This window comes from Anomaloglossus baeobatrachus, chromosome 10 (genome assembly GCF_048569485.1).
Source record: "Anomaloglossus baeobatrachus isolate aAnoBae1 chromosome 10, aAnoBae1.hap1, whole genome shotgun sequence".
NCBI lineage: Eukaryota > Metazoa > Chordata > Amphibia > Anura > Aromobatidae > Anomaloglossus > Anomaloglossus baeobatrachus.
This window is the reverse complement of record NC_134362.1, coordinates 55052744-55080652: the sequence shown is the minus strand read 5'-3', so window position 1 is coordinate 55080652 and position 27909 is coordinate 55052744. Positions and strand designations below refer to the sequence as shown.

Below are 27909 nucleotides of genomic sequence, written 5' to 3'. Positions count from 1 at the left end.
TATGGGGGCATTTACTTTTTCTCCCCTAATGTCACAACTGTGTTTTGATTGGCTGGTGTCATAGATGAGAAAATGCAAATGCCCACAGAACCTATACACCCAGTTGGCTGAAGGGTAAATTTAATTATTGGACATTCTTTATTACTGTTATTAGTATCCCTAGTACAAATGATTTAATGCTCTCCTATTTTAGATTTATTGGACAATACCTGCTCCCAGTTTACGTCCTGAAGTGCAGCCCTAAACTTGCCGAAAGTGGCCTTTTTAGTTTTTTCATCCCTGCCACATATATATTTTTATTTTTTTTTTTTTCAAGTTTAGGAAACATGAAATGATACACTGTGACCTTTCCAACAAGCTTTGCATTGTTAAAAGCCACCAGATCCAACTGAGCATCACTTTTAAAGGGGATTTGTCAGCAGGTTTTTGCTATGTAATCTGAAGACAGCATGATGTAGAGGTTAATACAGAGAATTCAGTGATGTTTCTTTCATCAGACTGTGTGTGGTTTACTAGCATTGATTGTTTTAGCATCAGGAGCTTATCATCGTTTGGACTACATCATGTGAGACGTAGTCTGCCATGCCCTCTCCTATGATCAGCAGCCCACTGTCAATAGATAATGTACAGAAAACTGTGGTGAGGGTTGGGTTAGTTTTATCAACTCTGCTTCATGTTACATCTAAGAACTCAGATTACTGGGTGCAGCAGTTGGGGCACAATCAAAGTGATACATTGTTGAAATTAGGATCTCTTTTCCTACATCCTGTGATAAGCAGCTCACTGTCAATAGACAATGTACAGGGAGCTGTGGTGAGGGCGGGGTTAGCTTTCTCAGCTCTGCTTCATGTTAAATCTAAGAACTCTGCTTGTGTTACAACAGTTTCACCAAGTTATCTAAGTGATATATTGCTGGAATCAGGGTCTCTTTTCCTACATTATGCTACTCTCAGATGGAGTAGCAAAAACTTTCTGATAGATTCTATTTAATAAGATTTTTCACAAACTGGCCCATAAACTTATCCTGAATCACGAAGAGGAATTATCTCCCCTAAAGCAGAACCATGACCCCTCAATATCTGGTAGATAAAATCATTTGCTCATCTCAGACTTGTTACTATATAAAAAAAAAAAAAAAAAAAAAAAAAAAAGGAGGTCTCGGTACCTTTTAACACAGGTGCCGTTGTCTTCCAGGTACTCAAGACGTTTCAAGGATAAGGTTCCCTTTATAGTATCCTCGATGTTGCTATTCATCGCTCTTTGCACACACTTTATCACATCATCCACACAATCTCTGGAAATCTCAATTTCCAGCAGACACTGGTGCAGGTAAGGACTAGTCTGGAAGGAAAGGTAACAATTATATATACTTAAAGTTTTACCTAAGATAACAGTGAAAATGATGAATATTTACATCTGTTATAATCTCATAGCAGACAGATAATATACTTCTGGATAAGGAAAACAGCTCACAAATCATTTGGCTCAAATGGACGCGGTGACACTACCATACTTGGCCACTAAAGCAATCAGATGACCAAGTGCGTCAGTTTTCTGTTTGTGGGTTCTGCATCTTATCTAATGTGCACAGTTTCCAGTGAAGAGTACAGAAAAGACATGGATGGAAGAACCATGCTACTGTGCCAATCCCACCCCCTAAACCCATCACTTACCACGGGCATCTTCACTGTCCCTAAAGCCTAATTCAGACGTCTATGTACGGACCGGCAGCGGGTCTACAAATGCAAACTGAGGACTTAAGCCTATAAAGCTGTCAAGTGCAAGTCATGAGACCCGGGAACAGTCTGTGCATACACCATATTTCATGGACGTCTGTGTGAAGTTTTACATGCAACCATCATACCCATTTTTAGAAAGCCATCAATTGCTCATCCATTTTATTTGGCTATTCCATTGGCCACAGGTAAGCTTCTTAGGGAACATATCCACCTTAGGGAAATATATTCCAAATCTTTTAAAAACCAGCTACATTCTGGCTTCTGACCCCTCCACTTTACTAAGGGCTAGGTTTACACTTCCGTTAAATTGTATCAGTCACAATCCGCTGCTCTGGTAAACAACGGAATCCGTTTGACGGATTCCGTTGTTCCCATAGACTTGTATCGGCGGCGGGTTGTGACTGATGATGCTGCGTTGCACCCTCCGCCCGACTGATCAGTCGTGAAACGCAGCATGTACCGTTTTTTGAGCAGCACGATCCGTAGGATTTTGCTGTGCATGCGCTCTCTGGCTCCCTGCACACGTAACCAGGATACACATCAGGTTACCAAGCAATGCGCTTTGGTTAGTTACCCGATATTTACACTGCTTATGTGTGCAGGGAGCCAGCGCTAAGTGGTGTATGCTGGTAATCAAGATAAATATCGGGTAACCAAGCAAAAAGTGTTTTGCTTATACCCGATATTTACCCTGGCTGTGCAGGGAGCCTGACACTTCCCTGCTCGGCTCCGCCCCCTCCCGCACTCAGCATGTACTCACACACTCACTCACTTGTCCCCAGCCCTGCAGTCCCCGCGGTACTGACGTCCTCAGTGCCACGGCCCCGCTCGGCTTCACCCCCCCCCCCGAACTCCGCCCCCTCGCGCTCCGCCCCCCGCACACAACGAAGTCCGACAAAGAATTCAGTTCTTTGTCATCCGTTGTACAGCGCTTCAGTCACATCCGTCAAGCGACGCATGTGACTGATGCAAAACAACGGAAATGTGAACTTAGCCTAAACCACTTGATCTGATAACTGTCAAAGCCTCAAGACATTATTCTGTATTCTTCCTTCCAAACTTGTCCTCTTTGTTCAACACAGATCACCACGTCCTCCTATTCCAAACCCTTTTTGGCATCATAGACTTGACCCTCTTCTGGAGACTTGACCCTCTTCTGGAGACTGGACCCCCCTCTGGAGACTGGACCCCACCTCTGGAGACTGTACCCCCCCTCTGGAGACTGGACCCCCTCTGGAGACTGGACCCCCCTCTGGAGACTGGACCCCCCTCTGGAGACTAGACCCCTTTTTACCTCTTTAACCGTATATTTAGTGTCTCTCACACATCACATCTTCATTTTGATTCATCTCTTGTTGTCCACCATGGCTTTGTCCTGAGAACCCTACTCTTCTCAATCTACATCTTTGCTCTCATTGTTCTTGTATCTGATCCTAAGTATTTTATAGTTTACTTTTTTTTCACTTCAATAAAATATTTAATATTTCACCTTCATTTTCTTGGTTTTGTTCTTCCTTTTATAACATGTACTTTGAAGAACATACCCACTTAGGGGCCACTATTTAGTATCATTTCCATTGGTATGGCCCCTTTTGCATTGTGTCTAATCTTTGGCCTGAGACAGTTCAAAGAATTTCACGACCATTCAATACCACTTCCATGATGATGGAATTCAAGTTTACATGTCTGGCCCAGATGTGACCTCGGCAATCCAGTGTTCTCGAAGGACATCTCCCACCTAGACAACTGCAACTTCCTTCTTTATAGGACCAGTCCAATTAATCCACCTCTCCCCTTGCGTCTCCACTCTGACAACCCATCATTGGGTCCCTTCTGCCCCCCCCCCCCAATAGTCCACAATACAATCAGATATAAGGCTATCCATATATTAAACACGCTCATGGATGAAAGTGTTAAAACCCCTGAAATTACACGTTTTGTTATACACGTTTATTTCGTTTGTAAGAACACACAAAAAAATGACAAAAAAAAAGGCAAATTGGACATAATTTCACACAACTACAAAAATGAGCCGGGCAAGATTGTTGCCCACCCTTTTTAATAAATATGTGCAATCAATCGTTTCCTATAACCATCAGCAAGCTTCTTCCACCGCTCAGCTGGAATTTTGGACTCTTCTTTTGCAAACTGCTCCAGGTCTCCCATATTTGAAGACGTCTCCCAACAGGAATTTTAAGCTCTCTCCTCAGGTGTTCAATGGATTTTAGATCCGGACTCATTGCTGCCACTCCAGAACTCTCCAGAGCTGTTTCCATCCATTTCTGGGGAATTCTTGAATTATGTTTGAGGTCATTGTCCTGCTGGAAGACCAATGACCTAGGACACAAACCCAGCTTTCTGACACTGGGTACTACATTGCCACCCAAAATTCTTTGGTAATCTTCAGATTTCATGATGCCTTGCACAAAGTCAGAGGAAGAAAGACAACCCAAAAAAAAAAAATCTGTGACCCCCTCCCCCCCCCCCACTACTATATGTGACTATAGGTACTATGTTCTTTTCTTTGTAGGCCTCATTCTTTTTCGGTAAACAGTAGAATGATGTGGTTTACCAATAAGCTCTATCTTGGTCTCTGGGACGCTTTCCCAGAGGGATTTTGCCTTACTCCTGTACATTTTGACAAGTTGCAGTCCAGCTTTTTATGTCTCTGTAACAGCAGTGGGGTCCTCCTGGGTCTCTTGCCATAGCATTTAATTTCATTCAAATATGGACAGATAGTTTGCGTTGACACTGATGTACCCTGTTCCTGCAGGACAGCTTGAATTTCTGTGGAACTTGATTGTGGCGGTTTATCTACCACCCAGACTATCCTTCGTTGTAACCTTTCATCAAGTTTTTTCTGCTGTTCATGTCCTAGGAGATTAGCTACAGTGCCATGGGTTGTAAACTTCCTGAATATGTTGCGTACTGTAGACAAAGGAACATTAACATCATACGAGATGGACTTGTAGCCTTGAAATTGTAGATATTTTCTTTTCTTCATCGTTCCTTATGGGAGACCCAAACCATGGGTGTATAGCTTCTGCCTCCGGAGGACACACAAAGTACTACACTCAAACGTGTAGCTCCTCCCTCCGGGCTATATACACCCCCTGGATGACAATCTAACCAGTTCAATGCTTTGTGTTCAGGAGGTCACACACACATGCATTCTCTGATTTTTTTCATTTTTATTTTGATTTTAAAGATTTGGAAGAAAAGCGGGTCCAGTCTGGACTCCCGGCATGTCCCTTCTCACCCCACTGTGTCGGCGGTGCTGTTAAGGTTGACTTTACAAGGCTGGAGCCTTCACATGCCGCGCTCCTTCACATCCTCTGAGAGGCTCTGGGTTGAAGTGGGAGCCATCACGGTTCTCTCTGCTTGTAGGAGACCGGTCTCCATCCGCAGCCCTGTCTGGTTCCTGCTGGAAGGAGCGTTTAACCCCCCCTCAGGGACTGGCCCTGCGTCTCAAAAGCTAAGTATTGAGACGTTTTTCAGGGGTCCCGGGTACTTTTAATAGGGGGAAAGTATGTTTTTTATCTTTACTGTAAATTCCGGCCGGTTCTGGGGGTTTCCCCTGAGAACCGCGCCGAGGGTGCCTGCTCGTCGGCCGCATGTTAAAATCTAGGCCCCGGCTTCTGTTTGGGCCTAGTTTCGGTTTCATCTTCCTCTGCATGTCATTCATGCAGGGGAATAGAGTGGCGCCGCCCACCGGCCATCCAGCAGAGGGGAGGACACTCCTCTCTGAGGAGATGTTTCCCTCCCCTGCATCTCTCCTTGGCCCTCCGGTTTCCCGCTCCTGGGCTAATCTCCGCCCCCCCTCCTCCTCCCAGCGCCATTTTCTCAGCGTTTATCACACTGATCGGCGCTGGCTGCAGAACCTGCTGCTTTCTAGGAAGGCTGACGCTTTACTGGGGGTCCGAGCTGTGGAATCCGGAGGGCACACAGAGAGCGGTCTGGTAAGCCACAACCTCTGGTTGTGGGCTTTATTATACACTCTCAGGACATTCTATACGAGTGTATTCTTACTGCAGAGCTTCCACCTCAGCAGCATGTCTGTCACCCGGAGCAAGAAGACTGCTAAGCTGTACGCTATATGCACTGCATGTAAGCTCATTCTGCCAGAGCCAAGCACATACCCACATTGTGATGCCTGTGCTAACATGGTTGTGTCTCAGCCTGGAGCCTCCTCAGGGGTCCCTCCGGCTGCTCCGGCCCCGGTGGCTGAACCCCCGGCTTGGGTAGCATCTTTTTCCAAAGCTATTTCCCAGTCTTTTGCCGACTCCATGGGGCAGCTGTCCCGAACACTGCTGACCATGCATCAGCCCTCTTCTCAGGGTGCCTCTGCTGCTCCGAGCTCTGCAGAGCCCTCAGAGCATGTTCTAGGACCCCGTCCCCCTAAACGGAGACGCAGGGACCCTTCTCCTTCCTCGTCCCACGGCTCTGATTCACGAGCCGAGGTGCAGGGCGAGGAGGATTCGTTTACTGTGGGCTCAGACGCTACCTCTATGTACCCCATTGACTTGTCTGAGGGTGATGCGGATGTTAGTGACTTGATTGCGTCCATTAACTCCGTACTGAACCTCAACCCACCAGAGTCAGAGGAACAAGCCTCTCTGGTAGAGATACACCAGTTTACCTCACCTAAGAGAGCAAGGAGTATGTTTTTTAACCACTCCAGTTTTCAGACCACTGTTACCAAGCCCAGGGCCTGTCCTGACAAACGTTTTCCCAAGCGTAGTTCTGATGACCGTTTTCCTTTTCCACCAGAGGTGGTTAAGGAATGGGCCGAGTCTCCAAAGGTAGATCCTCCGGTGTCCAGAATCTCAGCCCGCACAGTCGTAGCTGTGGCTGATGGCACTTCTCTTAAGGATCCCACTGACCGCCAGGTTGACCTTCTGGCCAAGTCTGTATATGAGGCGGCAGGAGTCTCGTTCTCCCCGTCTTTTGCGGCAGTGTGGGCTCTTAAGGCAGTCTCGGCCTCTCTGGCGGAGATGCATTCCCTCACCAACTCTATACCTGAGATGGATGCCTTAACTTCTCAAGCTTCGGCTTTTTCATCCTACGCCATGTCTGCCATCCTGGCGGCTTCTCACCGCACAGCGGTGGCCTCCACTAACTCCCTCGCGATCCGTAGGATCTTGTGGCTTCGAGAGTGGAAAGCAGACGCTTCCTCTAAGAAGTTCCTTGCGAGTCTCCCTTTTACTGGGTCCCGGCTGTTTGGTGAACAACTGGACGAAATAATTAAGGATGCTACTGGCGGGAAGAGTACTTCCTTGCCACAAACTAAAACCAGGGCTGTGGAGTCGGTAAGACACAGTTGCGACTCCGACTCCGACTCCGACTCCTGGATTTTATCAGGTTCCGACTCCGGCTCCGGCTCCGACTCCGACTCCGACTCCTTCATAAATGGCCACTTCGTAACAATAAATTTACTGTTGTAAAATATTAACATGGAGCTTATTCAGTTTCTCACCATCAGATAAATAATCAGACCACTTAGAGCAAACACTATATTTATTAGAACACAATTAGAATATAGCAAATAACTGTTATAAACTTTTCAAAACTGTAAGTAAATTTCAATAAACACTGTTATGCTGTTAATAAGAAATCTATACATTTGTCCTCAGAAAAAGTATAGCCTCTGTCAGATCCTCCTTCATGGATGCCCTCAAGTCTGATCTAATTATTTTGAGAGCAGAGAACAACCTCTCTACACTAACTTGGGTTGGTGGCAAAGCAGTGACCACTCGGGCAACATCTCTGACAATGTCAGGATACAGGGGAATCGCTTGTTGCACTGTTATTTTTGATGAACGATCAAATTTCTCAATCTCTTTTAGTGCACATGAAAAATGCTGCTGAAATGTACTGGCTGTGTTCTTTGATGGGGATGACTCTTCCATGCGGGAACGCTTTGCACGGTCCTTGTGATCCAAATATTTTTCGATATTAAATTCTTCATCAATTGATGATGAGGCTGAAGATGTGGCAGGACGACCAAATTCTTCTTGTTCCTCCTGACTGTTCTGCAACCCTTTCATCCTTACTGCTATTTCAAACAGAGCTTCTTTCCCTTTACTTAGCTGTTGATCATCTAGAAGAATCCGATGCATTGGGTCTACATAAACAGCTGCCAAAAGAATGTTATTTTGTAATAGTAGCTCCTCTCTCCGTTTCATTGATGTAGCAATGCCACTTGCAATTAACCCTCCTCTTTGGGACAGGCGAAACATCAGGTTCCTCCACTCCTTTAAGAAAATACCTGGAGTTAAGTCCTCTGCTTGTAATTTTTTAGTCACTGTAAATGGGTGCTCTAGCAATTTTTCCAGCTCAGTCACCTGATTCCACTGACTTTCATTTAGCGTCAGTTGAGGATTAGCCATGTCTACAAGAAAGGTTTTCAGTTCAACCAAGCGCTGAATCATTAAGTAAGTACTGCCCCATCGTGTGGCTTGATCAATAATTGCCCCTTTTCCAGCACGTCTCTTCAAAATTGAGTCAACTTTAGGGGTTCTGGCAACAGTAGCCAATTTTCTCACCTTGCCAATCAGTGCAGCAGCATGTCCTTCTTGCAGACTGTCTCTTATAGCCAGCTGTAGCGTATGCACAACACAGCGCATGTGATGAATGAAAGATCGCATTGACACAGTTTCAACAAGATTATCTAAACTATCATGTTGCAGTTCATCTGAAGCAACTTCAGTTTGCTCCTCAGTTACAATACTGTGTTCCTCTATTTCAAACATTTCTGTGTCAGTGGACCCAGAATGTTCTTCTAGCTGCTGGTCACCATCATTACTCTCATTCATTAGCTTAATAGCACTTATCATATTTGAAGCATTGTCAGTTACGACAGAAAGAACTTGCTCTTTTTTAAGTTCATAGTCTTGCAGAACCTTTTCCACCAAGACCTGGAGAAACTCACTGGTGTGATGAGCTTTGGTGTCTTTTACTGCCAATGTTTTGGTAATTATTTCATTTTTGTCACAAACAAACCGGACATTGATGGCAAAATAGTTCACTCTGTGACGTGTGCAGGCATCCATTTTAAGAAACACAAAGCGTCCCTTGAGAGTTTTTTTAAGTTCTTCCTTTTGTTTAAAAGCTTCTTCGATTACTAATTTTCTAATACTCTCTCTCTCCAGAGAAACACCAAGCTTGCGGCCATTTCCCCATTCAAACACATAAAAGCTGGTCGTGAAAATAATGAAATAGGCACACTATCCTTTACAACAAGCTCTATGATCTGTTTTTTAAATGTATCTACTGTCATTGTCACAGTAACTTTGTCACTGACAAAATATCTTGCAACTGATGGCTGCAAAGTTCTCTGCTCCTCTGTTTGGCTGGAAGAGCTGGGCACTGGTTCTTTGGTTTGGGTGCAGTCTTTCTCATCCACTGCTTTCAGTACTTCTGGATGGAAGCGCTGTAAATGTCTCTTTAGATTAGAAGCTCTGGTAGGAGCATTTTTATCTTTGCCTGAATATGCACTTATCTTGGCTTCACAGCATTTGTTTTCGTCTGGATCATTTGTCATACACTGACAGACATAATGTTTTCTATCTTGAGTGATGGTGAAATGTTCAAATACAGCTGATTTAATGTGATGCTTCTTTGACATTCTCAGGTTTTTAATTCTGCATTCACAATCCAAATGACAATTGTTTTTCCTAAAAAACAATTATACAAAATTATTGCCAGGTCGTACAACTGATATACTGGTCAGTAATACTGTTATTATTATTCCTCATGTACTCACAGTTAACTGATGCAAAGTTTGTTGAAAGGATAATACTTCTTACAGTCTTCCTCTTCTGAGTAGCAGGCAGCTGTGAGATGCTTGGAAGAAGATGCACACCTAGTATGATCTAGTCTAGAGGAGGAGCTTTACTACTAAGAATTAGCAACACATTTTCACTTTCAGTTTCATACATTGTAAGTAGGGGGGTTGGGGCAGCATGAAGTTAACCAAGTATAAGAATAGATAAGGGCAGTGAACAGTGACACACAAGAAATAAGAAATGTCTCTATCTCCAGCAGAACTGCTTATCACTGTTGTTCATAGTTTGATAGAACATAAATAATTGAGTAACATTTATAAAATTCATATGAAAGTTCAATTATGAAATATTAATACATTTTCTTTAAAGCTGGAGTCGGAGTCGGTACATTTCTACCGACTCCGACTCCACCCAAAACTAGCTCCGACTCCGACTCCACGACTCCGACTCCGACTCCACAGCCCTGACTAAAACCAGGAAACTTGTCCAGGGCAGGAACCAATCGAGGTTTCGTTCCTTTCGTTCCTCTAACTGGTCATCCTCTAAGCCCTCGACCTCGTCCACTACCGCAGCCAAGGATCGTAAACCCAACTGGCGCGCGAAGCCGCATCCTCAAAAGACCGGAGGAGCCGCTGCCACTAAGGCAGCCTCCTCTTGACTGTCTGGCTGCGCCAGCAACGTCCTTGGTCGGTGGCAGGCTCTCCCACTTTGGCGACGTGTGGTTTCAACACGTCTCCGATCAGTGGGTGCGAGATATCATCTCCCACGGCTACAGAATAGAATTTTCTTCCAGCCCGCCAAACAGATTTTTTCTGTCTACCCCCCCCTGCTCCAAAGCCGCCGCCTTCTCTCAGGCCGTGGCATCCCTGCAGGCCAACGGTGTAATTGTTCCGGTTCCCGCCCGGGAACGGTTCAGCGGTTTTTACTCAAACCTCTTTCTAGTCCCCAAGAAGGACGGTTCCTTCCGGCCCATCCTGGATCTCAAGCTTCTCAACAAGCATGTTCAGGTGCGGCACTTTCGCATGGAATCTCTGAGATCGGTCATTGCCTCAATGACCCAAGGAGATTTTCTGGCATCCATCGACATCAGAGATGCCTATCTGCATGTGCCTATTGCGGTTTCACACCAGTGTTGGCTACGCTTTGCAATCGGAGAGGAACATTTCCAATTCGTGGCTCTCCCCTTCGGCTTAGCCACGGCCCCTCGAGTATTCACCAAGGTCATGGCAGCAGTGGTTGCGGTTCTGCACCTCCAGGGGTTGGCAGTGATTCCTTACCTGGACGACCTTCTAGTCAAGGCCTCATCCAGTGCAGACTGCCAGCGGAGTGTCTCACTCACTCTCGCCACGCTCGTTCAGTTCGGGTGGCTTGTCAACCTGCCCAAGTCCACTCTGACCCCGACCCAGGTGCTTCTTTACCTGGGGATGCAATTCGAGACTCTGCCGGCACTTGTCAAGTTGCCCTTAGTCAAACAGCAGTCCCTTCGTCTGGCGGTGCGCTCTCTGCTGAGGCACCGCCGTCATTCCATCAGACACCTCATGCAGGTGCTAGGTCAGATGGTGGCGTCAATGGAAGCGGTTCCCTTTGCCCAGTTCCATCTGCGTCCCCTGCAGCTGGACATTCTCCGCTGTTGGGACACGCGGATCTCTTCCTTGCACAGGCTGGTGGCTCTGTCGTCACAGACCAGGAGCTCCCTTCAGTGGTGGCTTCGGCCCCTCTCTCTGTCACAGGGACGCTCCTTCCTGACTCCGTCCTGGGTGATCCTCACCACGGATGCCAGCCTCTCCGGTTGGGGAGCAGTATTTCTCCATCACCGAGCACAGGGCACTTGGACTCCGTCCGAATCAGCCCTCTCGATCAATGTGCTGGAGATCAGAGCTGTGTTTCTAGCTCTCCAAGCCTTTCACCACCTGTTGGCGGGCAGGCACATTCGAGTTCAGTCGGACAACGCGACAGCGGTTGCCTACATCAATCACCAGGGCGGGACTCACAGCCGTCTGGCGATGTTGGAGGTTCAACGAATCCTCCAGTGGACGGAGGACTCCAAGTCCACCATATCTGCAGTCCACATCCCAGGCGTGGAAAACTGGGAGGCCGATTATCTCAGCCGTCAAACCGTGGACAGCGGCGAGTGGGCCCTGCATCCGTCAGTGTTCAGATCAATCTGCCGCAAGTGGGGCACTCCGGAAGTGGATCTAATGGCTTCCCGGCACAACAACAAGGTTCCGGTTTACGTGGCTCGCTCCCACGATCCTCAAGCCTTCGCAGCGGACGCACTGGTTCAAGATTGGTCTCAGTTCCGTCTGGCCTATGTGTTTCCCCCTCTAGCTCTCTTGCCCAGGGTTCTGCGCAAGATCGGAATGGAGGGCCGTCGAGTCATAATCATTGCTCCGGACTGGCCCAGGCGAGCTTGGTACCCAGACCTGCTCCGTCTGTCCGTAGGGGTGCCGTGGCACCTCCCGGACCGCCCAGACCTTCTCTCTCAAGGTCCGTTCTTCCGCCAGAATTCTGCGGCTCTCAGATTGACGGCGTGGCTCTTGAGTCCTGGATCCTGACGGCTTCAGGCATTCCCTCTGAGGTCATCTCCACTATGACTCAGGCTCGGAAGTCTTCCTCGGCCAAGATTTACCACAGGACTTGGAGGATTTTCCTGTCCTGGTGTCGCTCTTCCGACCATGCTCCTTGGCCGTTCTCCTTGCCGACCATCCTGTCTTTTCTACAGTCCGGTCTACAGCTAGGACTGTCCCTCAATTCCCTCAAGGGACAGGTGTCGGCTCTGTCGGTATTGTTCCAGCGGCGTATCGCCCGACTGGCTCAGGTGCGCACCTTCATGCAGGGCGCATCTCACATCATTCCTCCTTACCGGCGGCCCTTGGATCCCTGGGACCTTAATCTGGTCCTCACGGCCTTACAGAAACCCCCCTTTGAGCCTCTCAGGGAGGTTCCTTTGTTTAGACTTTCACAGAAAGTTGTTTTTCTAGTAGCCATAACTTCTCTCAGGAGAGTTTCTGATTTGGCTGCGCTTTCTTCGGAATCCCCCTTTTTGGTGTTTCACCAAGACAAGGTGGTTCTTCGTCCGACTCCGGACTTTCTCCCTAAGGTGGTGTCTCCTTTCCACCTTAACCAGGACATTTCATTGCCTTCTCTTTGTCCGGCCCCTGTGCATCGCTTTGAGAAGGCGTTGCATTCCTTAGATTTGGTGCGGGCGCTCCGAATCTATGTGTCACGCACCGCCGTTTTTAGGCGGTGCACCTCACTTTTTGTGCTAACCACTGGTCAGCGCAAGGGTCTCGCTGCTTCTAAACCGACCCTAGCTCGTTGGATCAGGTCGGCTATCACCGATGCCTACCAGTGTTCTCAGGTGCCTCCTCCGCCAGGGATTAAGGCGCACTCGACCAGAGCTGTCGGTGCCTCCTGGGCTTTCAGGCACCAGGCTACGGCTCAGCAGGTTTGTCAGGCTGCCACGTGGTCCAGTCTGCACACCTTTTCGAAGCACTACCAAGTGCATGCTCATGCTTCGGCAGATGCGAGCTTGGGCAGACGCATTCTTCAGGCGGCTGTCGCCCATTTGTGAAGTTAGGTTTTGCCTACTTCTCAGTTTGGTTTATTTCCCACCCATGGACTGCTTTGGAACGTCCCATGGTTTGGGTCTCCCATAAGGAACGATGAAGAAAAAGAGAATTTTGTTTACTTACCGTAAATTCTTTTTCTTATAGTTCCGACATGGGAGACCCAGCACCCTCCCTGTTGCCTGTTGGCAGTTTTTTGTTCCGTGTGTTTCACCGGCTGTTAGTAGACAGAGTTCCGGTCTTTCCGAGTTTTACTCTATCTCTACTTATGGGTGGATGTCCTCCTTCAGCTTTTGCACTGAACTGGTTAGATTGTCATCCAGGGGGTGTATATAGCCCGGAGGGAGGAGCTACACGTTTGAGTGTAGTACTTTGTGTGTCCTCCGGAGGCAGAAGCTATACACCCATGGTTTGGGTCTCCCATGTCGGAACTATAAGAAAAAGAATTTACGGTAAGTAAACAAAATTCTCTTTTTCTCCTCTTTCTGTTCTCCATGCTTAGTGTGGCACACACAGACACACAATGCAAAGATTAGTTCAACTTCTCCCCTTTTTATCTGATTTTAAGTGTGATTTTCATATTGCCCACATCTGTTACTTGCCACAGGTGGGTTTGGATGAGCATCAAATGCTTTAAACAAGGTTGTGTACTCACAATTTTGTAAAGGTGCCAACAATTTTTGGAGATTTGTATGAAATTATGTCCAATTTGACTTTTTTTCTTTTCTTTTTTTGTGCTGCTCCAATACACAGAGAGGAATAAAACATGGGTATAACAAAATATATGTAATTAAAATAATTTTCTGGCAGAAATACTTCACTTTCTGGTACAATTTCAAGGCTGCCAACACTTTCGTCCATGACTGTATGTATATATAGGCTACTCCCTTGATAGTTCACAAGACAAGACCACATTTTGATCTCCTGGTCTTTCCCGCCGTCCTTCTAAACTGTAGAACTATTAAAGATGCACACCTGTCCTGTACTTTAGAATCACTTCTTATTTTGGCTTACAAATACTGTCCAAACATTTCGGTGTATGAATATGGTCTAAGGAGGCAGTGCTTAATTTTCTAGCACCACATTCCGAGAGCCATAACTAAAAAGTGTTCTTTAGCTTTGCCCACTTCTGTAATAATTATAATTATTAATAATTTTATTCATTTATATAGCGCTATTAATTCCACAGCACTTTACATACATTTGCAACACTGTCCACATTGGGGCTCACAATCTAGAGTCCCTATCTGTATGATAGATACATGTATGTCTTTGGAGTGTGGGAGGAAACCGGAGAACCCGGAGGAAACCCACGCAAACACGGGGAGAACATACAAACTCCTTGCAGATGGTGTCCTTGGTGGGATTTGAACCCAGGACCCCAGCGCTGCAAGACTGCAGTGCTAACCACTGAGCCACTGTGCCGCCCATGGGAGGAGAACAGAGCTGTGGACGTTGTGGTAGACAGATGACTTCCAGCATACACGCATGGTTCGGCCCACGTACTGGCAGATACACATCCTAATCGAATGAAAAGGAGAGTTGCATGAGGCCTGCAGATAATGCACATGTCCCTGGCAGGCATCTGTCTATCTCCCCACTTACTGCTGTGGTAGGAAGCAAGCAGCGCTGAAGAACTCCTTTAACTCTTAATGCTTTCTCACCGGTTCCTTCTTGATAGCTTCCATCAATAGGTCTCTGGCCTTTTCTGGATCATTTTTCAGCTTTAGCAGAAGTCGTGCAAGCTTGATAGTATAAAATGCTGCCATATCTGGGCTACTGCTGTTTTGTGCAGATTCTCGGAGCAATCTCTCTGCCTCGTCCAGATTTCCATTGCGTCGCTCAAAGTTGACGAGCCTCAGACGTACCAGGACAACTCCAGGTAACACCTTTTCTAGGTTACGCAAGATAGCCCGAGCAGAGTCTAGTTCTCCTAGGGACCAAAAAAAAGAAACCATATAGAAACAAAAGTTGTGTATTTATTTATTGGATGGGAAAAAAAACCCACTGCAGAACATGGAAGGACAATGCAAAAAAACTGTCTACTAGCTAAACTATGAGACATACCGTGCTTTTCTTCGAAAAAAGCCCATTGGAGGTGAAGAGTGAATTTCAGCGGCAAATGGGTCCGACAAGCTCTCTCGAATACTGTACGGGCGGCTTCCACTGACTGTCCTTCCATATACTGAGTATACTGCAGAGATGCACAGGGTAAATAATTCCAAACTGTATACTAGCCACATACAAATGTCCGCTCATCTCTACTCACAAGTCCATTATACGCACTACTGTCTGTGAACAGGAATCTGCATTTTGATGCTGATCAGTCAGGGGCCACACAGCCCCAGGCCAGGTAGGATGCACTATGACTCCTTAAAGAGGTTTTCAACTACTAATGTGACCCCCTTTCATTTGTCCTAACTCTTTCTAACTAACACTTTCTCAATATACTTCTGCTACGTACCCTGTTCCTTAAGCTTATCTCTCTGCGGCATGTATATTCCTATGTTGATGTTTTGGCTTTGATCCTTCCTGTTTGGAGACCGGAATCGGACAAACTGAGCACGGCCCGACACTGGTGGGAATAGGGCTGCCTCTCTGTGAGTGACAATAGGGTGGGTACGCATGCCCAGATCACACTTTACTCTCCTCTCAGCCTGCTTTAGAGTGTGGTGTTTTCAAATGACAAGTACTGCAATGTGCGGATGGTGCACTGTAATATACTGTCTAATGATTTTCACATTACAGTGCTGTGCTTTGATGTGACAAGTGCCGTAAAGCAGGCTGAGAGGAGAGTGCAGTGTGATCTGGGCATGCACGCTCAGACTGCTGTCACTCAGAGACAGGCATCCCCGCCTCCACTAATGTCGTGCCCTGCTCAGTTGGTCCGATTCCGGTCTACAGACAGGAAGGATCAAAGCTAAAACATCAACATAGGAATATAGGTGCCGCAGAGAGATAAGCTTACAGAAGCAGGGTAGGTAGAAGTATAATGGGAAAGTGTTAGTTAGGAAGAGTTAGGACAAATGAAAGGGGTCACATTAGTAGTGGAAAATCTCTTTAAGGAGTCATAGTGCATCCTGCCTGGCCTGGGGCTGTGTGGCCCCTGACTGATCAGCATCAAAATGCAGATTCCTGGTCACAGACAGTAGTGCAAAAGTGTTAGTTAGGAAGAGTTAGGACAAATAAAAGGGGGTCACAGTAGTAGTGGAAAACTCCTTTAACAACATAAGTTATCAAAATCCTTCAGAACCTTGCAAGATTTTCCCTGCTTTCTGCACTACAATCTCAACTACTGACTTTTTACCGTTCAGATGCAGAGGTGGCTGAAAACCGAAGCAGTCCTGTGCTGCTGAGGTCTTTCCACTGCTTCTCTGCACAATCACGTCATCACTTCATTAAGCTAAAAAGCTGTGGAACCATTATAATCAGGTCCACAGTTTTGCAGGTGAAACAGCTGATTAAGTGACTGTACAGTGGAAAGACCGCAGTGGTGCAGACCTGCTGCAGTCTGAACACAGACTTACAAGCTTCCTACTATCTCCTATCCACGTACAGGTGTCGTTGTGATAACCAATGTCATTTGCTTGACCTGTGAGTGGATTTAATGTTATGCCTAATTGGTGAAATTTTATTAAGTGAAGTAATAACCAGTTTATGGACACAATTTTTTTGTAAATTTGAGCCTATTTTAAGAGGTGTCAGAAGAGAACTCTCCTTTTCTGTGCAATAAATGGCTTTAATCTCCCACTTGTACGTATATACGGCTCAGGAGCACCTGCTTCTGAGTGTCTAATATGATCATTAGTGAAGACTAGGCCCAGCACAAGCAATAGTTACACTGATTCTCACCATTAACCAGAATTCTTCATACATTACACATGGCATCAGACAGCGCTCAAACAGCACAACTATGCGATCGTGCTGACCCCGAGACATCTCAAACATCAGATATTTCTTCCAGTTTTGCAGCTGTTTAACATTTAGCGGCAAGGGAACGAAATATAACCGTTTGATCTAAAAGAAATAAAAATACAAAAGTTATTCATACATTATTTTACTTTAGATCTTTTTTGGAAGACACACATCCAGGGAGATTCAGCAGTATTGTCACAACTATCCTAGAAGTCAATGACTAGGACGCCGACCTCCTCCTGCAACCACTGGACGTACATAGCTCATCTCCTATTGAAGTTAACACATTTTTGGTACTGCAGCTCAGCTTGTATTGAAGTGAATGGGAACTGAGCGGTAGTGTCCAAGAATACAATAGGATAAAGAGTTGCACACAAGTCACAATGTATAGGGGAATGATGAAAAGCAAAACTGATATGGGAATACTAGACTGAAAAATACAATGAACTATCTGAAAAAGTGAAAAACATGAAAAATGGAATATGCATAACTGCTATGAATAATAGAAATATAAGAGACGTTTATTATTGATCAATGCAAAAGAGCCCCAAAACCAACGCCAAGGTAATCTCTATTTTTGGGGTCCCTAGCCTATATGTAACCTCACCTGCAGTTAAGAAACTTGCTCTGTATGGGAAGCAAAGGACCAAGCTATATATGTGAAGTGAAACAAATGGCTGTAGGTGGGGCAGGGTTCTCAGACAGAAAGTGCATACTAACTAAAGAATGTATGTCTGGAACACCAATGGTGTGAACATGGTGCAAGACTCAAAAAACATAACTATACAATAGGATAAAGAGTTGCACACAAGTCACAACGTATATGGGAATGATGAAAAGCAAAACAGCTATAGGAATACTAGACTGAAAATTACCTTGGCGTTGGTTTTGGGGCTCTTTTGCATTGATCAATACAATGGCTAAACGTCTCATCTCTATTATTCATAGCAGTTATGCATATTCCATTTTTCATGTTTTTTCACTTTATCAGATAGTTCATTGTATTTTTCAGTCTAGTATTCCCGTAGCAGTTCTGCTTTTCATCATTCCCATATACATTGTGACTTGTGTGCAACTCTTTATCCTATTGTATAGTTATGTTTTTGAGTCTTGCACCATGTTCACACCATTAGTGTTCCAGGCATACATTCTTTAGTTAGTGCCAAAGAATATTCACTACAAAGCAGTACACGGGAATGTTTTTTTCATCTACCGTATTTTCCGGCGTATAAGACGATTTTTTAACTCCTGAAAATCTTCTCAAAAGTCGGAGGTCTTCTTATACGCCGCTGCACGGTGCCGTCATGGCTTTACACACAATAAAAGATATTCTCGCCTCTCCTCCGTGCCCGCGGTGCCTCCAGCTGTTTCTTGCAGTCTGCATGCACATAGACCCCTCCATGATAGTGTCCGGTGTACGGAGCGGCCGCTGCAGGATGTCGTCATGGCTTTACTACAGTTGAATGCTTTATGGCACCACAAAGCATTCAACTGCATTAAAGCGCTGATAGTAGCGGCGGCCCTGTGTATTGAACATGCTTTACTGCAGTTGAATGCTTTGTGGCGCCGTAAAGCATTCAACTGTAGTAAAGCCATGACGACATTCTGCAGCGGCCGCTGGGTCTGTGTGCGGACTGCAAGAAACAGCTGGAGGCACCGCGGGCACGAAGGAGAGGTGATAATATCTTTTATTGTGTGTAAACAACGGCACATAGGGGACAGAATGGAACCAGCAGGAGGATGTTAATAAACAATGGAGACATTACTGCACGGGACATTACAGCAGGGGACATTACTATACAATGGGAACATTACAGCAGGGGACATCACTAAACAATGGGCACATTACTCAGGTCGGCTTACACTCCAGTATATACGATATATCCCAAACTCTATATTTTAACTGGAAAAGTTGGGGGTCGTCTTACACCCAGTTGTCTTATATGCCGGAAAATACGGTGTATATATACTGTATATGTCCAGTGGTTACAGGTCTAGGTAACAGCTGATCAGTGAAAGTGCTTGATGTCAGATTGACAATGATCTAATAATCTAGTCCAGGCAAAGCCTTTAAAGATGCCATTTTATGGAGGGGCATTGAAGTAACAGCGATTTTCTTGCTTTTGCATCATGGCATTCGGAGAGACAGAGAATTTTTTTTTTTTTTTAATTTTTCTGTTGACAAAGCCATGTGTGTCACGGGTGAGAAACAGTCCTGTGGTTTCCGGCAAAAGAAGGTCACAGCGTTTGGCTGCACTAAATGCTCCCTGACTTTCCATTGTTCCTGCTGTCAGTATTCATTAGTATAGGTAGCTTTCCTGCTGGATTTTCATCTCTCCCCCTTTTGGGCCCCGCAGGAGCTCGCCTTCCACCCAGCTGCTGATCATCAGTATTCTCTCTGTGCTTAAATGCTCCCTTCCCTGGACTTGTGCTATTATTCAGTTCACTGTACCTCTGGTTGCAAGCATGTCGCTTGTGCTCCTCTGTGGTATCGTTGCTGAACTCCTTCCACTGTCATCTGTGGATAAGTAGTTCATGCTTTTTTCCCCGTATGTGTCCTCCTTTGTGTCATCTATAGTGTTTAGTGGGGTTTAAGAAGAGCTCATCCCACCCGTTCCCTATTTAGGGCCCAGCACTAGGGATAGCTAGGGTCAGGTATCCAGCTTGGCACATAGATGTGGAACCTATCTAGGGTGGTGAGGGACCCCAGCGACCAGCAGTAGGTTCAGTCAGGGGTCACCATCTCCCCCTTCCCTAGACACAGGGGTCACCTTACCCTACCTTTCGCCGCTAACTTGCTACTTTCCTGTACCTAGCGTGACAGTATGAGGGCTCGAGTCAAGTTGTGCATTTTACTGGTTAGATAGACCATCACTTTAGAAGTGATTGGATTCCAGGCTCTAGGACCACCACTATTCCTAAGAATGAAGGGGCTGCAGAGCTGCTGTGCCCTCACTTTCTCTTCCCCTGCACAGTGGGTGGCGAGGAGCACCAGGTTATGAGGTTACAGAAGAGATATATTCAGAAAGTGGCCAACTCCCTCTAACCGTGCAAATCTAGATGTGAACAAATGTCAGGTTCAATCATTTCTTTGTGAGATTTTTTTGTAAAGGACACTTACGTTCTCTTCAAATGCATAACGTTCCTGAACTTGCACTTTATTTAGGAGATGCGTCTGTTCCATTGTATATAGCATAAGTTGCCGAATCTTCTGAACATCTGATTCCTTTCAAAAAGGCAAAAATAAATAAATAAAATTAGAAGCTCACAAGTTTCTTTTAAAGGGAACCTGTATCTCAATTTATGCCGTCCAAGCTAAGTACAACATGAATCAGAGCGTGGCTGTACGACTGCAGCCCGGTATGGTTATCTCTAAAATGCTCCATAAACCCTGGGGGCAAGACCGGTTTTGGAGAAAACAGTGTGAACAGCCTGCTGAATACCATTATTGGAAGACATCATGTCGCGGGCTCTGTCCTTGGCCGACTTTTTCCCGCTCCACTCCAGCTGATTGACTGGTTTCTACATATGTACATACATGGGAAAGACCTGTCAAATGAACTAGAGCGTAGCAGAAAGAAGGTAGACGGGGCGGCACCCGAGTCATCACATCTCTACCTATGGTATCCAGATGGATCTTCAAACTGGTCCTACTCACAAGATTATGTCGGGGGGTTGGATAATGTACTGTAGCCGGACCCTATAGTCTTCATTATAGGTACAATAACAGCTTTGCGTTATATTGATTTGGTCACGGAACCAGTAGTGTGGCCATTTCACCAATGTGTCAATGCGATAACGCCAGCCACTGTTGCTCTTGCTATGGTGAGCTGATATGGTAACTGTGGAAGATTACAAAAAAACTCCCATTAGTGGAAAAACACCAAGAACAACAAGAGTAGTTGGAACCTGGTCTGACCGCAATCCCCTAACTATCAGACCACACTAGAAGTAGCCGTGGAGCATTCCTAAACACCTAGACACCTTGTCACAGCCTGAGAAACTAGCTATGCCTCACAGATAGAAATGAGGAAATCTACCTTGCCTCATAGAAGTCCTCAAAAGAGTGGATAGCCCCCGACATATAAAGATTACGGTGATATAGGAAAACACAATACACAGATAGAAAAATAGATTTAGCAAAGGCAAGGCCCAACTAACTAGATACAAAGGAAAGGAAAGGAAACTGATTGTGGTCAGTACAAAAATTCTGCAGAAAAAATACCAATCTCCTGATAGTAAAATGGCCCTTGAGGTTGAACGACCTCACCCCCACTATATCAGGTACTCTTGTAAATAATGGGAGAGACAAAATACAAAAAGAATACAAAGTGCAAATAATCAAGTTAGACAGGGAGAAACTCCCTTTTCTTGCAGAAGAGCTAGCAAAGGGGGAACCCCCATGCTCACCAAATTAGAAAGGCAAATCTTCACCTGCAAGCAAACAGATACAAAACAAAACCAAGAAAAACAAACACCCAAAGGTGTAAACCAGGAAGCAAAGACAAATCTAAAACTTATCTGCAGAAGTCTTGCACAGGGAAACAGGGAAGGACAGAACCCAAGCCAGGACAAGAGACTGAGGAAAATTCAATTATAACACTAGTAAGGCACTAGTAAGGCAAAAAGTGCTCTCCTATATACACCAGGCTTTTCTGCAATAGGACTTAATTCCCAATTAACGCCGACACCTGTCTGAGTCACAAGCTCAGCTCCACTACCATTCCTGGCCACCAGAGGGAGCCCCAAAACAGCACCCACACAGACGACATTCACGGCAGTGAGCACCCTGGATAATCTAAATGTGCTACCATTGTCTGCAGAATCTCTAGACTTGTCTCCCATCGAACACATCTGAAACATCATTGGTCGGCAATTACACAGGAAGCTGCCAACAGTGGATCTTGATGATTTTCCCAAGTGCATCCAGTGCGGCAGATCCTTCCTCAGACAACCATTAATAACCTCATTGATAGCAGCCAAGGCTATTAGTGCGTGGACATTTTCATGTGACGCTCATACTCCATGCTCAATAAATCAAGATGTGTTGAAAATTTTGCTTATATTTTTTCACAAGTTGAGTATCAGCTACTCATTTATCCATTCTTGGATTTGCTTAATTTGCATTGTAATTGTATTTTTAGATACAAATCCTCAACACATTAATGCAGTGCTACAATCCAAGGAAAACAGCAGATGTAAGTACTGTGTTTCCCCGAAAATAAGACACTGTCTTATAAGCTAGGGCTTATTTTCGGGGTAGGTCTTATTCTCGGGGAAACATGGTTGGGGGAAAGTTTAGCCCCCATAAAATGCAGACCCAGGAAATTTGGTGATACCGATTGCTTCCAGCTGGAAGAGAATTCTGGGACGCAGTGTGGGGAATGACAGAGGACCTGTGTTGGAACGCATACAGAGGACCTGTGTTGGAACGCATACAGAGGACCTGTGTTGGAACGCATACAGAGGACCTGTGTTGGAACGCATACAGAGGACCTGTGTTGGAACGCATACAGAGGACCTGTGTTGGAACGCACAGAGGACCTGTGGTGGAATGCATCAATGCTTTCCACCGCCGGGTCCTCCATGCATTCCACTGCAGGTCCTAGTACGCCACTGCACTGCATCCCAAGATAGTCTGCGGACAGAAGCAATCGGTATCGCCGGATGTGGTGAGTATGTGTGTGTGATCTGATGTGTGTGGGTGAGAGATCTGATGTGTGTGTGTGTGTGTGTGTGTGTGTGTGTGTGTATGTGGGATCTGATGTGTGTGTGTGTGTGTATATGTATGATGTCATGTGTGTGGGTGTGCAATCTAATTTGTGTGAGATATGATGTGTGTGGTTGTGCGATCTGATGTGTGTGTGTGTGTGTATGATCTGTGTGGATGTGGGAACAGAAGTGTGTGTGTATGATGTCATGTGTTTGAGTGTGCAATCTGATGTGAGTGTGCGATCTGTTGTGTGTGAGTGTGCGATCTGATGTATGTGAGTGTGATCTGATGTGTGTGAGTGTGATCTGATGTGTGTGTGCGATCTGATGTGTGTGTGCGATCTGATGTGTGTGTGCGATCTGATGTGTGTGTGCGATCTGATGTGTGTGTGCGATCTGATGTGTGTGTGCAATCTGATGTGTGTGTGCAATCTGATGTGTGTGTGCAATCTGATGTGTGTGTGCAATCTGATGTGTGTGTGCAATCTGATGTGTGTGTGCAATCTGATGTGTGTGTGCAATCTGATGTGTGTGTGCAATCTGATGTGTGTGTGCAATCTGATGTGTGTGTGCAATCTGATGTGTGTGTGCAATCTGATGTGTGTGTGCAATCTGATGTGTGTGTGCAATCTGATGTGTGTGTGCAATCTGATGTGTGTGTGCAATCTGATGTGTGTGTGCAATCTGATGTGTGTGTGCAATCTGATGTGTGTGTGCAATCTGATGTGTGTGTGCAATCTGATGTGTGTGTGCAATCTGATGTGTGTGTGCAATCTGATGTGTGTGTGCAATCTGATGTGTGTGTGCAATCTGATGTGTGTGTGCAATCTGATGTGTGTGTGCAATCTGATGTGTATGCAATCTGATGTGTGTGCAATCTGATGTGTGTGCAATCTGATGTGTGTGCAATCTGATGTGTGTGCAATCTGATGTGTGTGGGTGTGCGATCTGATGTGTGTGGGTGTGCGATCTGATGTGTGTGGGTGTGCAATCTGATGTGTGTGGGTGTGCAATCTGATGTGTGTGGGTGTGCAATCTGATGTGTGTGGGTGTGCAATCTGATGTGTGTGGGTGTGCAATCTGATGTGTGTGGGTGTGCAATCTGATGTGTGTGGGTGTGCAATCTGATGTGTGTGGGTGTGCAATCTGATGTGTGTGGGTGTGCAATCTGATGTGTGTGGGTGTGCAATCTGATGTGTGTTGGTGTGCAATCTGATGTGTGTTGGTGTGTGATCCGGTGTGTGAGTGTGCGGATCGCTGCAGGTCCTCCCATTTGGCGTCTGGTGAGTATGACTTCTCTCTTTTGGGGGTGTCTGCTTTCTATAATGAAGTGTCCTGCAGTATCATTAACCTTTTTAGCTGCAGGGACACTTCATTATTGCACCGCACCTAGGATTTACTTTCAGGGCAGGGCTTATATTTAAGCCTTACGCCAAAAATACTGAAAATTCCTGCAGGGAAACATGGTATTAAGAGACTGAAAACCGCACATACCGATAGCGATACTGCGACCTCCTCTAGAGGCGAGTCCTCCACAGCAACCTGATCATTTTCCACCTGTACTTTTGAGCACATCACGCTGAGCTCTTCCAGACTTAGGAGTTCAACAGGAGAGTGCGAAGTTATCAGCAATTTCAACCTGTACAGCAAAGGCAAGAAAATAATTTAGGAACTATCCCAATAAACCGCATCACAGTAACATTTGCAATACTGCCCAAAACTCTGCATCTGCGTCCTCACCTCTCAAAATGGACCTGATACCTCTGCGTGGGGATCTTCAGGATTCGATTAAGGAGCTGCATGGCTTCTCTAAAGTTATTGTGTTTTACTTCATGGTCTATGTACAGGTTCCAGAGATCATCAGAGTAGTATTCCATGCCGCACAACTCGATAGCTTCATTAAACACCCTGCAAAAGTGTATCGTAAAAAGTCATCATCTTACGTGAATTTAATGCCCAGCGATGGAGGTGATGTATTAATCTGCATAAATTGGGACTTGCAAAATGTAAAGTATTCTTTTCAAGTCCTCATAAATGATCTGCCCTCATCTCCTGGCCTTGCAACAGACAGTCCCTCCCCCCTCATGCCCTGCATAGGAGGAAAGTAGCCAATCAGTGCGAGGTGAGCACTGGGAACTGGAGACTCCATCATCAAGAAGACCCCAGCGCTGCACAAGAACAGCAGTGATATGCAACTACTGCAAGAAAACAAGTGTCACTGCAGAATCAGGCTTCTTGTCACTACTTTATGCTCCTGTTGGTTAGTATAAACCTGGTGGCCGATTCTCTTTATTATGTTAATAAGAGCAATTCTGGTCCCAGTTTTCCACCGATTTACTTACCGCTCACACTTATGTAATTTGAGGACAACGACATCTGCTTCTTCTGGACAGAACTTGTCAACCCGTCACCCGATTGTATACGGTTTAAAATAGTCCAATATCTTACCAAAGAAACCCTAAAAGTTCTTGGCCAGACAAAGACATAAAAGCGATACATTCCTCTCGCACAGAGGCCGGTCCCGCTGCAGTCCTATCGCACAGAGGCCGGCCCCGCTGCAGTCCTCTCGCACAGAGGCCGGCCCCGCGGAAGTCCTCTCGCACAGAGGCCGGCCCCGCGGAAGTCCTCTCGCACAGAGGCCGGCCCCGCGGAAGTCCTCTCGCACAGAGGCCGGCCCCGCTGCAGTCCTCTCGCACAGAGGCCGGCCCCGCTGCAGTCCTCTCGCACAGAGGCCGGCCCCGCTGCAGTCCTCTCGCACAGAGGCCGGCCCCGCTGCAGTCCTCTCGCACAGAGGCCGGCCCCGCTGCAGTCCTCTCACACAGAGGCCGGCCCCGCTGCAGTCCTCTCACACAGAGGCCGGCCCCGCTGCAGTCCTCTCGCACAGAGGCCGGCCCCGCTGCAGTCCTCTCGCACAGAGGCCGGCCCCGCTGCAGTCCTCTCGCACAGAGGCCGGCCCCGCTGCCGTCCTCTCGCACAGAGGCCGGCCCCGCTGCCGTCCTCTCGCACAGAGGCCGGCCCCGCTGCCGTCCTCTCGCACAGAGGCCATAGGTCAAGACAAAACTACTGTAGTGCACAGACATGAACAAACAGCACACACACAAAATATGGATATACATACATGCACACTTATGTACGCAATTATATTAACGCAATTTTGTAGACTCGACACATACATATGCACACAACTGTATTATTACAATTATTTGCACACAAATGTAGGGAAAAATAAAAAATAAACTTCACGCACATACAAAAATCTGGATATACAATGCAAATATAGACACCTAAGAAAACATGTACACACAATATGTATACCCACAAATATACAGATGCATAAATGTGCACACATCCATATCAATACAATTCTGAACGGAGTTTCTTTTTCAGCATATTACTGTTCAAATCAAATGGTCACGACATCGGTATTTACAGGTATTGTTACGTTAGTGTTTTGTATACATTTTGACTTTTTTTTTTTTATTGTCTCTGACGTCAATAGATAATGACTAGAAAAAATATTATGGAAACTGATCAATTTATCATGTTCTTTTTTATTAGAAATTAGACTCTTAAGAAAAACAAATTCTTGGATTGTACATTAACGGGATATTCCCCAAAATCATAAGTTATAACCTATCCATCTTGAAAGGAGCAGAGGTATTCACGCTCGACCTCCGCTCTATTCCTTGTATAGGAGACCGCTGGAGAACATTGAGCAGATTGCTCGGCTGCTTACCGTCAGTGCCATAGACAATGAATGGAAGAAAAGTGGAGCGTGATCTCCTCCGTTCCTTTCCAGATCTAGAGCCCTGTTTGCGAGATCCTTGAAGATATCAGCGATCAATAACTTATTTCTTACTTAAGATTTTGCGAATAACCTTTTAAAACATCCAACGCCTCCACACCGGGCTTTGGTGCGCGAAGAAAGAATTGCATACCCAAAATTGGCAATCTTTCCATCATCAAGTCAATCCTCCGGTAACTCAATGCTGTGTTGGATGAATGATGTATGGATATGTAAAGTTACGAATATATAACTAGAAGCATGTCTGCTATCGAAAGAGTAACCTAAAATACGTCTTACAGATGTGTCTGGATAATGAAGTTTTTTACGCTTTATGACCCCTCTATAAGTCATGCATTGTTGTTATTCAATGGCTAAAGTCTTTTTCAAGGGAGTTTTTCTCGAATTGGACAGTTTACAATATGGGATGTACAATATGTTCCTGACGACATGAAATGGATGTATATAAATCTTGTGAATATGAAATACTGGACATGCTCGGAAGAAGAAGAAGAACCAAGGGTCTTTAGATGGATCCATGGCTGTAGATCATATGGAGCTGAATTACCACCAGGACATTACTGGAAAATAAAAGTGGACAATGCCATATCGGGGTATGCAACTTTTCCTTGCACGCTGTCACAGAATGGTAGAGAGTAGAGATGAGCGGACCCGTGGAAGTTTGGTTTGGGTGGTGCAGCCGGACTACTGAAAAAATTCAGTTTGGGTTCCGGACCTGACCTGAACCTTAGTGGAAGTCACTAATTGGGCACGCCGGGTCTCGACCCACATCCAGCCAGCGATAAACAAAGATTTTTCCATTGTTTTGTTTGGTTGCACAATACAAGTGATCACACCATTGTTACCCCCAGTGCGAGCTGATCAAAAGCTGCAAGCGGCTCGCACTGGGCCGAGCACCGAGCGTACCAGAGTACAGCGATGCTTGCACGAGTGGTTTGCATATGTAAAGCAGCCAAACTTGAATTTGGGGGGTGGTGGGGGTTTGTAAGTCTGGGTACGAACACCGAAACTTAGGTTCGCTCATCTCTACTAGAGTGTGATCTTTAGACAGACAATGTATCTGTGGAGCCGCTACATTTTTTTAGTGCACTCTTACTCAACGACTCATTGACAATCCTTTTGATCGCTGTTGCACCGCTGAGGTCCGGATTTCAGCATCAACTATTCACAACATATGTGTATGATTTCACGGTCTTATATGGCAACTAAAAACATAGTAAACAACCCCTAAATAAAGTGCAATTCTGTCCCGCACAATAGTCAAATAGTCTCATCTATTGTAACTCAATTGCACTTTTCTTAGGGGAAAAAAGCGGCGGTATTTTCTTATAAACTTCGTACGGCTTTCCGTCTGATGTTTTCAAGAGTCAAATGAAATACAG

The 27909-nt window shown here is 45.7% G+C and overlaps 2 protein-coding genes across 2 annotated transcripts in view; both read right to left on the bottom strand.

The window, feature by feature from the left end:
- Nucleotides 1–27909, bottom strand: part of LOC142255225 (pre-mRNA-processing factor 39-like) — an 85289-nt gene that overhangs the window by 19478 nt on the left and 37902 nt on the right. Inside the window, exons 5-11 of the mRNA XM_075326739.1 lie at nt 24463–24630; nt 24217–24361; nt 20132–20236; nt 16948–17112; nt 15163–15289; nt 14760–15028; nt 1166–1341 (exon numbers count right to left, since the gene is read on the bottom strand). Coding sequence (XP_075182854.1) covers nt 1166–1341; nt 14760–15028; nt 15163–15289; nt 16948–17112; nt 20132–20236; nt 24217–24361; nt 24463–24630 — 1155 coding nt within the window. The remainder of the gene's footprint in view (nt 1–1165; nt 1342–14759; nt 15029–15162; nt 15290–16947; nt 17113–20131; nt 20237–24216; nt 24362–24462; nt 24631–27909) is intronic.
- LOC142255029 (uncharacterized) lies at nt 3954–9573 on the bottom strand. The gene is made up of 4 exons (XM_075326454.1): nt 9505–9573; nt 7615–9415; nt 4500–4667; nt 3954–4021 (listed from the first exon to the last, which is right to left on the bottom strand). Exons 2-4 carry the CDS (start codon nt 8789–8791, stop codon nt 3954–3956), a joined length of 1413 nt encoding a protein of 470 aa, XP_075182569.1. The 5' UTR covers nt 8792–9415; nt 9505–9573.